Source organism: Cryptomeria japonica, chromosome 8 (assembly GCF_030272615.1).
Source record: "Cryptomeria japonica chromosome 8, Sugi_1.0, whole genome shotgun sequence".
Lineage (NCBI taxonomy): Eukaryota > Viridiplantae > Streptophyta > Pinopsida > Cupressales > Cupressaceae > Cryptomeria > Cryptomeria japonica.
The window spans coordinates 86107083-86117586 of record NC_081412.1 but is presented as its reverse complement, the minus strand read 5'-3'; the positions used below and the strand labels follow the sequence as shown (position 1 = coordinate 86117586).

At 33.2% G+C, this 10504-nt stretch overlaps 1 protein-coding gene across 1 annotated transcript; it reads right to left on the bottom strand.

The window, feature by feature from the left end:
* Positions 1–377: 377 nt before the first annotated feature.
* On the bottom strand, positions 378–869 carry LOC131857534 (uncharacterized). Its single transcript, XM_059210199.1, has one exon. The coding sequence runs from the start codon at positions 867–869 to the stop codon at positions 378–380; it is 492 nt and encodes a 163-aa protein (XP_059066182.1).
* Positions 870–10504: the final 9635 nt, after the last annotated feature.

The window sequence follows — 10504 nt, the reverse complement described above, 5'->3', positions numbered from 1 at the left end:
TCCTAAGTAATAGGTCCTCTTTTCATATTTCTTATCTGTTGGTTTCCCTTCTAATGATCATTGTTTTGAAAATTCCTATTCCCAAAACCTAGTTTTATATTCACATTCTTTTGAAAATTTGTCAACTGTTGCAACTTTTGTTCTTGTTTAGTTGCTTTCTCAAAAACTTGATCCATAGTCAATGGATTATGAATATCCACTTCTGCTCCAATGTGAGTCCTCAAACCCAAGATGAACTTCTGAATGGGGAATTGTTCATCCATCTGGTACTGCTGAATATACTTTAGGAGATTGTTGAACTTCTCCCAATATTGAGTAATTGTCATAGCACCTTGTGTCAGATTCTGGAACTCTGTCATCTTCTTGTCGAAGAATAACTAAGGAAGCCACCTCTTCTTGAATGATTGCAGGAATAGTTCCCAAGTAATATCACCAGGTTGTAACTTCTTCTCAAATTTCTCATTGTCCCACCATGTTGCAGCTTCTCCAGTAAGATGATAAGCAACCCATACTGCTTTAGTTTTATTTGACATGTTGTGGAGTTCAAAGTACTTCTCCATCTCAATTACCCAAGCTTCAGCACCATCACCAATGGTCTTACCATCGAACTTAGGTGGTGCTATCCTTTTCAAGTCTTTGGCTAGCTCCCCTTCAATCCTAGCTCGATGATCAGGTTGTTCCTTAGCTCTAGAAATTTCATTTCTAGGTTGCTCTTCCTGTCGAGGTTGTTCATTTTGTATCTCACCAACTCTTGAAACTTCTTGTTCAATTCCATCCATCCTAGCATTTTGCTGATTCAAAAGATCAAGAATTTGGTCAAGTCTTTCATTCCTGTTGCTTGATCCAGCTCTAGTAGTTCTAGAACCCATTGTAATTTAACAATTCACGTATCAAGGAATGTTTCTTTAGCGTAATAGTCAAAGGTCCTAGCGTTATAAACCTAGAGCTCTGATACCAAAATGTAAAGACATAAAACATTCTAAATTCAATAATAAAATGAAATACTCTTTATTCTTAAATAAACTCATAATTCTTTTAATAAGTCTATTTACTTCCTCTATTCCATCCTTAGCTTTAAATGGTCATTCCAATGATATCATATTAAACACAAGATTTCTATAAAGAGGTAAAGATCCTATATTCAATAAGAGAATGTGAGTAGTTTCTCAATCATATCTGCATACAATACAGGCATTTCCAATGCCTTAAGTTAAACAAAACAAGAAAAATATAAAGTAAAGGATGAGACACAGCCATTGATTTGCAATCCAAAACTATCTTCAATGCAGTCTTTAGAATGAAGATGAGAACAAGATTTAGGTTCTTTTTCCACCCAACCTTGAAGCTTACACTTCCCCGGAATTCTTGGTCAATAAAAAATACCCGACCCTGCACAAATTGCTTAGCAAAAAGAATTTGATGGACAAGATGGAATCTGGTGCGTGCCTAGAGTGATGCATGCATTTTCAATTTTCTAATTCCATTAAGAAACAAGCAAGATCAATCAAGGATATGGTAGAGAGCATAAATAAATCCATCTATTTCAATGGTCAGAAAGTTACTCGGCCGAGTATAATGCCATGCATAAAAATAAAATATAGTTTGTAAAAGCAAACTATTCTCTCTATAATTCCACATTCGACACTCGTCCTGGAAGGTAACTTTCCCCACTCACACAAACATTTATAGCTTTCCTATCGTTCGTATGATATCATAATGGAATATAAAAGAAGACAATTTTTTGTTCATTAGATAAAGACGAAACAATCTTTTGTTTACAACCAGTTATATCTAATAAGAAAACAATCTTTCGCTTCTATCTTTTCAAGTAAATCAAGGACAAGAGTTAAAAATAAGAAGGTGTAGCACATTTATGCATATTAGCATATAGACAAATAAAATTCAGAAACATAAAATATGAGTACACATTCTTTTATCTATTTCTCATAAAATCCAAATAGCGTAATCATACATTAAATTGTATTCTCTTTTCTATGGTTTTAAATTTCCAAGTTTAGAATGCATAAGTTCTCTATCTTTCCACATGTTTTTGATTATCTACTTCCTTTCTAGAATAACATATTTGTTCGATACGAGCACGTGTTTTCCATGATTTATGAATTCAACTAATTGAATTTAGTAATTTTTCATAAATGCATTAAATAAAATGATAATTCAAAATGCACATACCTATATGGTTATTTCAAAGTAAATTCCAAATAATTATCATGACTTCTATTGCAAGGATCTAATTCATAAGTTTAACTCTTTTTTTTTTTTCTCTAATGATCTAAAAACAAACAAATCTCAAGATAATTTTGTTCTTATACTCTTAATTATATAATAAACTATTGCTCGTTAAAGAGCCTACCTCTGAAATTTAAGCCAAGTCTGATATGATCAATGCTAATCTTCTTCCAATTTTGATTGTAATACTCCTAGATTTCCAATGCTTTTCTTCCTCTATGTTTTTCAATCCTTCGTGTTCTTTCCTCTCTATTCTCTATTCTTTGTTCTATCATCACTATTCTCTGCATATTTCTCACTGTCTTTTCAATACCGTCCTCCTAGATTTCCAATGATCTATATTTATGCTAGTTGCATGCTATATTTTTTGCTACGTTTCGAGCTTACATCCACTGCTATTATAGTTTTCCATGCCACCCACGCAACACGTCTAACAGTTCACTTGGTATGTGACTGTTCCACGCAGAGCTTGTTCCAACAGTATACACCACGTAGTGTCCATGCTTAATGGCACAATCCGTAAACTTTTCAAACACAAACGTGGTTGTTATTCCTTGCAAAGTCCGTGTTCAACTTAAACACTATATGTCTATTTGGTTACATAGTCGATATACTCATCGACTCCTATTTGCAAGGTATTTTGTTACGTGGGATAATCCTTGTTTAAACACAATGTGTTTGTTATAATGCATAGTCGATACTATTTATCGACTTCACTATGCGATATGCTTTGTTACTAATAACATGCTATTTAATAAGTCCGCCACCATAATATATATATATATGTGTGTGTGTGTGTGTGTGTGTGTGTGTGAGTACATATACATATACATATACATATACATATACACATACACATACACATACACATACACATACACATACACATACACATACACATACACATACATATACATATACATATACATATACATATACATATACATATACATATACATATACATATAGACACACACACACGTGCGCGCGCATATATACATAATATCAATTGATTATGTATATGTATATATATACATAATATCAAATTATTATCTAAAAGTATTATCAAAATTCATGAAGTAAGGTTATTTCATTTTCATGATTATTATATATATATAAATTATAATTATATACATGTATATGATCAAATTGATATTTGAATTCATACACACACACACACACATGTATGTACTATTATCAAAACATCAAAGTGAACACATAAGTACAATATTTCATCTAATTTATACATATATGCACACAAAGAATGTACAAATCTACAATCAATATTCATATTTAGCCTAATGTTTGAATATAAATTTTGCTTTGAAATAAAACATATCATTTCACAATCACTTATGAAAATTTGGATTTGATTCAATCACAAAATTAAATCATGCAACATATACACTTATATATTCTAAAGTGGCGTGTGAGATTCCATCTATTCTAGTGAAGTCCTTGAGCTAAAACAACTCTACCCGAACCATGTTCTCGCCTTCATTCGCGTTGACCTATTCCTGCATTCACTTGCACTCAATTACTTATTAGCAATGACGATCCCCAATTTCATAATAAAATAATACTAATCATTCAATTGCATGTAAATCATTTCATTGCATTTGAACTCCTATTTCATTATCATCTTATTTCACTAAAAATTCCATTTTCATTTCATTTCAATTTCATAAATGAAAAATAAGCATTATTTTCCTAATAAAAAAATTATAGATAAATATGGTTCGTGACATACATACATACATACATATGCACACACACACACACACACACACACACACACACACACACACACACACACACACACACACACATAAACATACATACATACATATGCATACCCACACATGTGTGAGTGTGTTGTGTGTGTAACATCGAGAGATTTCCTTCTTGAGGTACATTTTCATCAATTTGTAAGGTGGAATGGGCACCTCGACAAGGATATCTCTTGACATCTTTTATATATATTTGTAAACGCCTAAAATATCCTGTTTAATCCAAAGTCTTCTATTAATTAAATAAATTCGTATTTATTTAATTAATTCATTTATCCTCTTCTAAACCTTTCCTCATTTAAAATAAATATTTTTTATTTATTTAAATTATTTTTTTCTAAATTAAATAAATATTTTATTTATTTAATTGGTCCCACTTCCTCTATTAATTAAATAAATCTTTATTTATTTAAATAATTTATTAGCTTTTTCCCTTCTATGACAAATGTCATTTATCTTTTAATTTTCCTCTACTTACCCCCTTCATATTTTATTATTTCTTCTACCTACCCTTTAATCCTAGTCGACCATTTATATTTTCACCTCTTTCTAAAGTGTCTTCTATATAAAAAGATTATTCCTTCTTTTCTACAACATCAATCAACCTAGCTAATGCATTGATCAAGCTTTCTTGCAATCAAGCGACTTTACAACCGCAATCCATTCTTTGTTAAGCTCTTGTGCACAATACAAAATCTGAGAGAAATATATCAAACAAGATCAATGGAGATAGGATAAAATGGAGATCAAACCCTACTTGGCATGTGAATGGTATTATTGTTTCAATTTGTTAATTTTCATTTTCTTAGGTTTATTCATTGGTGTATGGTGAATGTTTTATTGTAGAACTAGGATTGTTTGTGGTTGGATCTTTGTGGTTTTGCAATAGTTTGCCATCATCATTTTTCACCTCACATAATATCAATATCTAATATATGTATGCTAGTGAATAATATGTGTATAGCACTAGTTATAGGAGAAGTTGACCTATGTAATTATGATAGGTTGTTTATATTTCCTACATTTGACATAAAAATGGTATTTTTGTTATGTATATATAAAGTATTTTTTTGGGACACTAAGATAAGCAGTATAAATAGGATGAATATAACAAATTTTGAGTTATTAAAATTGAAGCTTTTAACATTCTTTTTGCACTTTCTAGATATTTATACTATATTTTATAAGAAAAAGAAAAAGAAAAATAATCATAAAAAGGTTAAGTGGATGAAATCTTAATTATTGTTTAGAGTTTCTTATGATTTAAAATTTAAAATAATTTTCAATACTAAAAATCTCTTTCGTACAATGAAGTGCAAAAATTCAATTTACAATCACAACTTGACATAAAAAGTTAAAAACGTGAATGCATTAATATCATAACTTTAATTAAAAATTGAATCCAGCTATCTCTTGACAAAGTAGCAAATTATAGTACTGCAATGAAAATGAAAGCCAAAAATTGTGAATTACAAGAAATTATGACACGACTCTACAAGATAGCCATTTTTTAATGCATAGACTACCAAAATAATGTCCACAAATAGACAAGTATCCAAAATGTGGAAGCAGAAACAAGTCAAGTGAATTGTTAGAAAGAAATGATTGCTGCATATTCACAAAAGGGATTTTTTAAAAAGGTTTAAGAAACTTTCGAGCATGTGCAATTGGTAAGTTCTTAGAAAATTTCAAGAAAATTCAATTGTCGACACCTGAACCCTTTCATCCTGAATGGATATGTTCTCATGTCCTGTCCCACCCTCTCCCAATACACATAATTATTGTTCCCACCTACCAATGTAGTTCTTCAAAAGGGAGGGATCCTCTCAAGAGGAGGTTCCATCTATGGGGAGGATTATTTGCCCCCCACCGATAGTGTATTTACAAGTGGGAGACTTGTAAACACACTATTTGGGGGGGTGGTGTGCAAATAATCCAGCCTCATATCCAATATGTCAAGAGGAGTCCTACTTGGAGGGAAACCTCACATTATTTATTCAATTTTGTATCAATTGGGAGTATTGGAATGTTGTTAGAACCTACTCAAGACCAACAACCTTCATCCCAAGTGTGAGGCCAAATTTCACAGCATTTTCTAGTGTCCTCCCTACCTATGCTAAAATGGGATCTTTAGAACAAGATAGGTACATCCATCAAATAATAATAGAGGGATGATGTGTGGGATACAACACCTCAAAGAAATGTGGCCTCAAAGAATGCCATGTTTTGAGGATGCACACAAAATGGGAGCTTTGAAACAACATAGAAATGTCCATCAATGCATAATGAAAAATAAATTTATGTCATATATATAATTAAAAATGTTTTGATAAATATGTTTATGAAAATCATGAAGACACAAGTAGTTTAAGAAATTGGAAAAGAGTGAATATTGGAAATCAGGCATTGTGTGCGAAACTTTGGGAAGCATTAAAAGATAGGAAAGTACCAACATCCTATAAAGATGATAACATAATTTGGTGTGCTTCAAAGTCCGGGGAGTACACTGTCAAACTGGGATATGAAATACAACGACATAGGGGTACCTATGATATGTGGCCTCACAAACTTTCCCGAAGCAAATTAATTCTACCAAAAGTGGGGGAATTTATGTGGATTGCACTACACGATAGAATCCTTACTGGTGATAGACTCAGAACTATAGGCATCTCGGGTCCCAACCGATGTGTGATGTGTTGTGCAGACGAAGAGACAACCAACCATTTACTCTTCATGTGTCCAATGGAAGAAATTTGTTGGAACTAGTTCCTCGCCCAGTTGAATTGGACCACGACTAGGAACAAAAGGCTCATGGACTTCCTGCAGTCCTGGCCAATCAGACAGAAGTCAAGGTGGAGTGACCTATGGTTGGTCGATTCGTCAATGATTGTGTGGCAAATATGGAAGGAAAAGAATAGAAGAATCTTCAAAGAGACATCATTATCAAATTCTATGCTGATTCACAAAATAAAAGGTGTAATCGAGGAAGTGATAAATGGTAAGATACTAAAGGGTGGTCCTAAAAAATTCAATAACTGGGATTGCGAAATAGAAAAGCATTGGTCTCTTAGAAGATTAGATAATCTTTCCCCTCCCCAGAAGCTAGTCGACAAAAAATCGGTCAGATGGAAGGCTCCTCCTAAAGAATGGACAAAAATCAACTTTGATGGAGCTAGTAGAGGGAACCCAGGAGAATCTGGTGTTGGAGTTATAATCAGAGATGATCAAGGCAAGATTATTAGTGGACTATATGATGGAATTGGTTCTTCTACAAATAATGAAGCAGAGATCCGGGCTTTAGAGGCTGGACTACGACTCTGTATTCAACAGAAGATTACACAAGTTGTCATTGAAGGGGATTCACAGATTATAATAAATGGGGTGACCAAGTCAAATTTTTCAGAACTAGAAACTCAAAAATTGGCTGCCACTAATAAACAAACACCTCGAATCAATCAATAGTTATGAAATTTCTCATGTGTATCGTGAGGGCAATCAAGTTGCAGACTTTTTGGCGAATCTTGGGATTGAAAGGAAAGAAGGTCTCGTCTCTTTCAATCATAGCTTGATCGACAATGATATAACTAGACAATGCATGAAGGACTATTGTATGTCCACACAACAAGGAATAGGATAGCAAATCTGATGTAACCAGGATCCACACCTGAGCTTGGGTATAGGTGGAAGTGACTTACATATCTAAAACGTGTTGAAGAGTACGTATCTAGGTAAAAATGACAAAGTGCAAAAGCCCTGATCACGAGCTCTAAAAGTGATAGTTGATTAAGGCTTCACATGGATAAGCATTGGCCTGTGCATTTGGGAAGTACTGGATGCAGATTGAGACATGCCATGAAAATGAGATTGCCCAAGTTCAGAGGAAGAATCTGATGGATTGTGTGGAATGATGATAATTGGGAATCGAGAGATGCCTACATCCATAAATACTCGACAGTAGAATGATCTCTTAGAAGTGTCTATGTTGTGGCTATAAATGGTTCATTTTGGAGATATCAGTTGTGTAAATTGTAGTAATGCATTGGGAACACAACTTCGAAACTTATTTATCACCGAAGACTTTGTCTATGATGTTATTCGGGGACTAATTGGCATCAGTCTCAATTTTGAACGACACTGGTGTGATGCTACTATCCTGGAGGTGGCTCTGATGCCCCTGGTTGATGTCATAGAATCAGGGGAGCATGGGGTGGAGCTGTTGGATGGCTTTTTGAAACCTTTCATCGCGGACTATGTGGCCAACGACATCCTAAGTCTTGAGGAGGGCACCAGGGGAAGCATACTAAAGATATATTTCCAAGTTGATAAGTACTTATCCTCGAAACCGGAGGATGCAGATGAGGATGCGTCGGAGAACAATGAAGGTTCCATAGATAGCGAAATTGGGAGGGAGATGGCATGGCGGGAAGTGTGGCTGGAGGAGTGTGAGCGTCTGAAGGTATTTGGGGAAAATGCGTGGGAAGTATTTCGGTGCACAGTCTTCAACGGAAACATGGCTCCATTCAGAAACTTGACCGAAGCAACGAAGTGGTGGCTTCCTGAACAATCCACCAATAGTGTTATTAGCATCGGAGAATATGCAACGGTGATTTACCAAGCATTAAGTGGTAATATGTAATTGGATTCTGATGTATGTGGACTTCTACTTTCTTTTGTATGGTTTGTCTGGTCAAGTGTAAGATGCATCTAGCTGAGACAGTGTTGTAATGCTGGATGCTAGAAAACCTTATGTAATTTTCTCCTAAAAAGTAATATAGGGCGCTATCCCCATAATGATAGTACTTACCCCCCCCAAAAAAATTCTAAAATGTAGAAGCATAGACAAAACATGTGAGAGACCTAAAAAATAAATTGATGAAATATAATTGAAAAAATAAATAAGTAGAACCCAAATCTCCGAATGCCCAAGTTGTAACCTCTTTGTCAAATTATCCTAACTTGGTTGTGCACTTCACTGACTAAAATAATGATTCCTAAATTGTCATACTCAAACAATGGAGAACAAAATAAAGAGAAGCAATCTAACTATTCTATATAGGTACAAGCACATTTCTAACTACAATCAATGTCATAAATTACCAAACACAAAAAAAAATTACGATAACCTTAAGTTGCAATAAAAATTGAAATAAATAAGATAAATAAAAAATTAGATTGAAGTCATTTGACAATAAATTTTGACAAATTGAAAAACACAAACAACTTTTAAAAAAATCAAATCTAAATATGTCATATTCATAGTTGTCATGAATGTATTCAATGCATATGAATTGTTTGACGAAATGCCTCAAAGAGATGTGTCCTCAAGGACTACAATGATTACAAGATAAATACAAAACAAATTTCTTAAAAAGGCTTTAGAAACTTTCAAGCAAACACAATTCACAGGTGTAAAAAGAGAAGTGAGAAAGATGACCATGCCTACAATGCCATAGAACATGTTGCCATCAATGTTTTTCGTCTTGTTCTCTGATCAATAACAATTGCATGAAATCTACACAATTCAATCGTCCAGACCCTTGTGGTAACTGCGTGATAATTAATTTCATCTCCTAAATAGACATCTGTTGGGATGGAGTTTTTATCTATAATGCTAATGTTTTATGTTATGGGCAAAATATTAATTTAATTGATAAACCATTGGTATAGCAATAAGGTTAGCAAATCAAAAGTACAAGTAGAATTTAATTTGGAACATATACAGTGCACTAAAAATTAGTTAAATCATATGAGTATTAGTTTATATGGACATGTAGAGTATGCTCTAATCAATTTTTAGGTATTTTATTAAGGGAACTCAAATTTTTAATGTGTAAGGTGTAGATTCATTCTAGAAAGCTTGGAGTACATTGTAGAGATTTTGGAGTGTATGTACCCTGTCCTGAAAAAATATGAAAAATGTTTGGTAGCTAATTGATTTTGTCTTGTCCTAAAAGTGAATGTTGCCATTACAACTTCAAGTGTATTGCTAACGATATACTTTTATAATGCTGAAATTTCTACACTTGTGTTAATTCCCATTTAGTTTTAGGTGCATTCTAATGGAATGACTTAATACTATGAAATCTTTTGTGGAGTTGTTATGATTCCTTTCTCCTCCACATATCCTCTTTTATACACATTCTCACAAATTTGACCTTATATTGTCTATCCCTATTCATATTTTCCAATACTTGATATTTACTATAGGCCCCATGTCAAGACATTCATTCTCCTCCTTCACATTAGCTTTTTGTTTTATTGGGTCAATCCCATGGTATGTGATTTATCCCCTATTGTTCAAAACTATTTAAAACATATTTTTTAAAAAGTTTTAAATTCAAATTTTGTTAAATCTCATACATTTCTTTCTCTCCATGAGCCAACTCAATACATATGTCATATGATTTATTGCTATGTAGTGGTATTTAAAAGCATTCAATGTGCATTTATTTATTAGTCAATCACAT

Coding starts and splice junctions, on each gene's coding strand:
- LOC131857534 (XM_059210199.1), bottom strand. CDS start 869: ATGGGTTCTAGAACTACTAGAGCTGGATCAAGCAACAGGAATGAAAGA.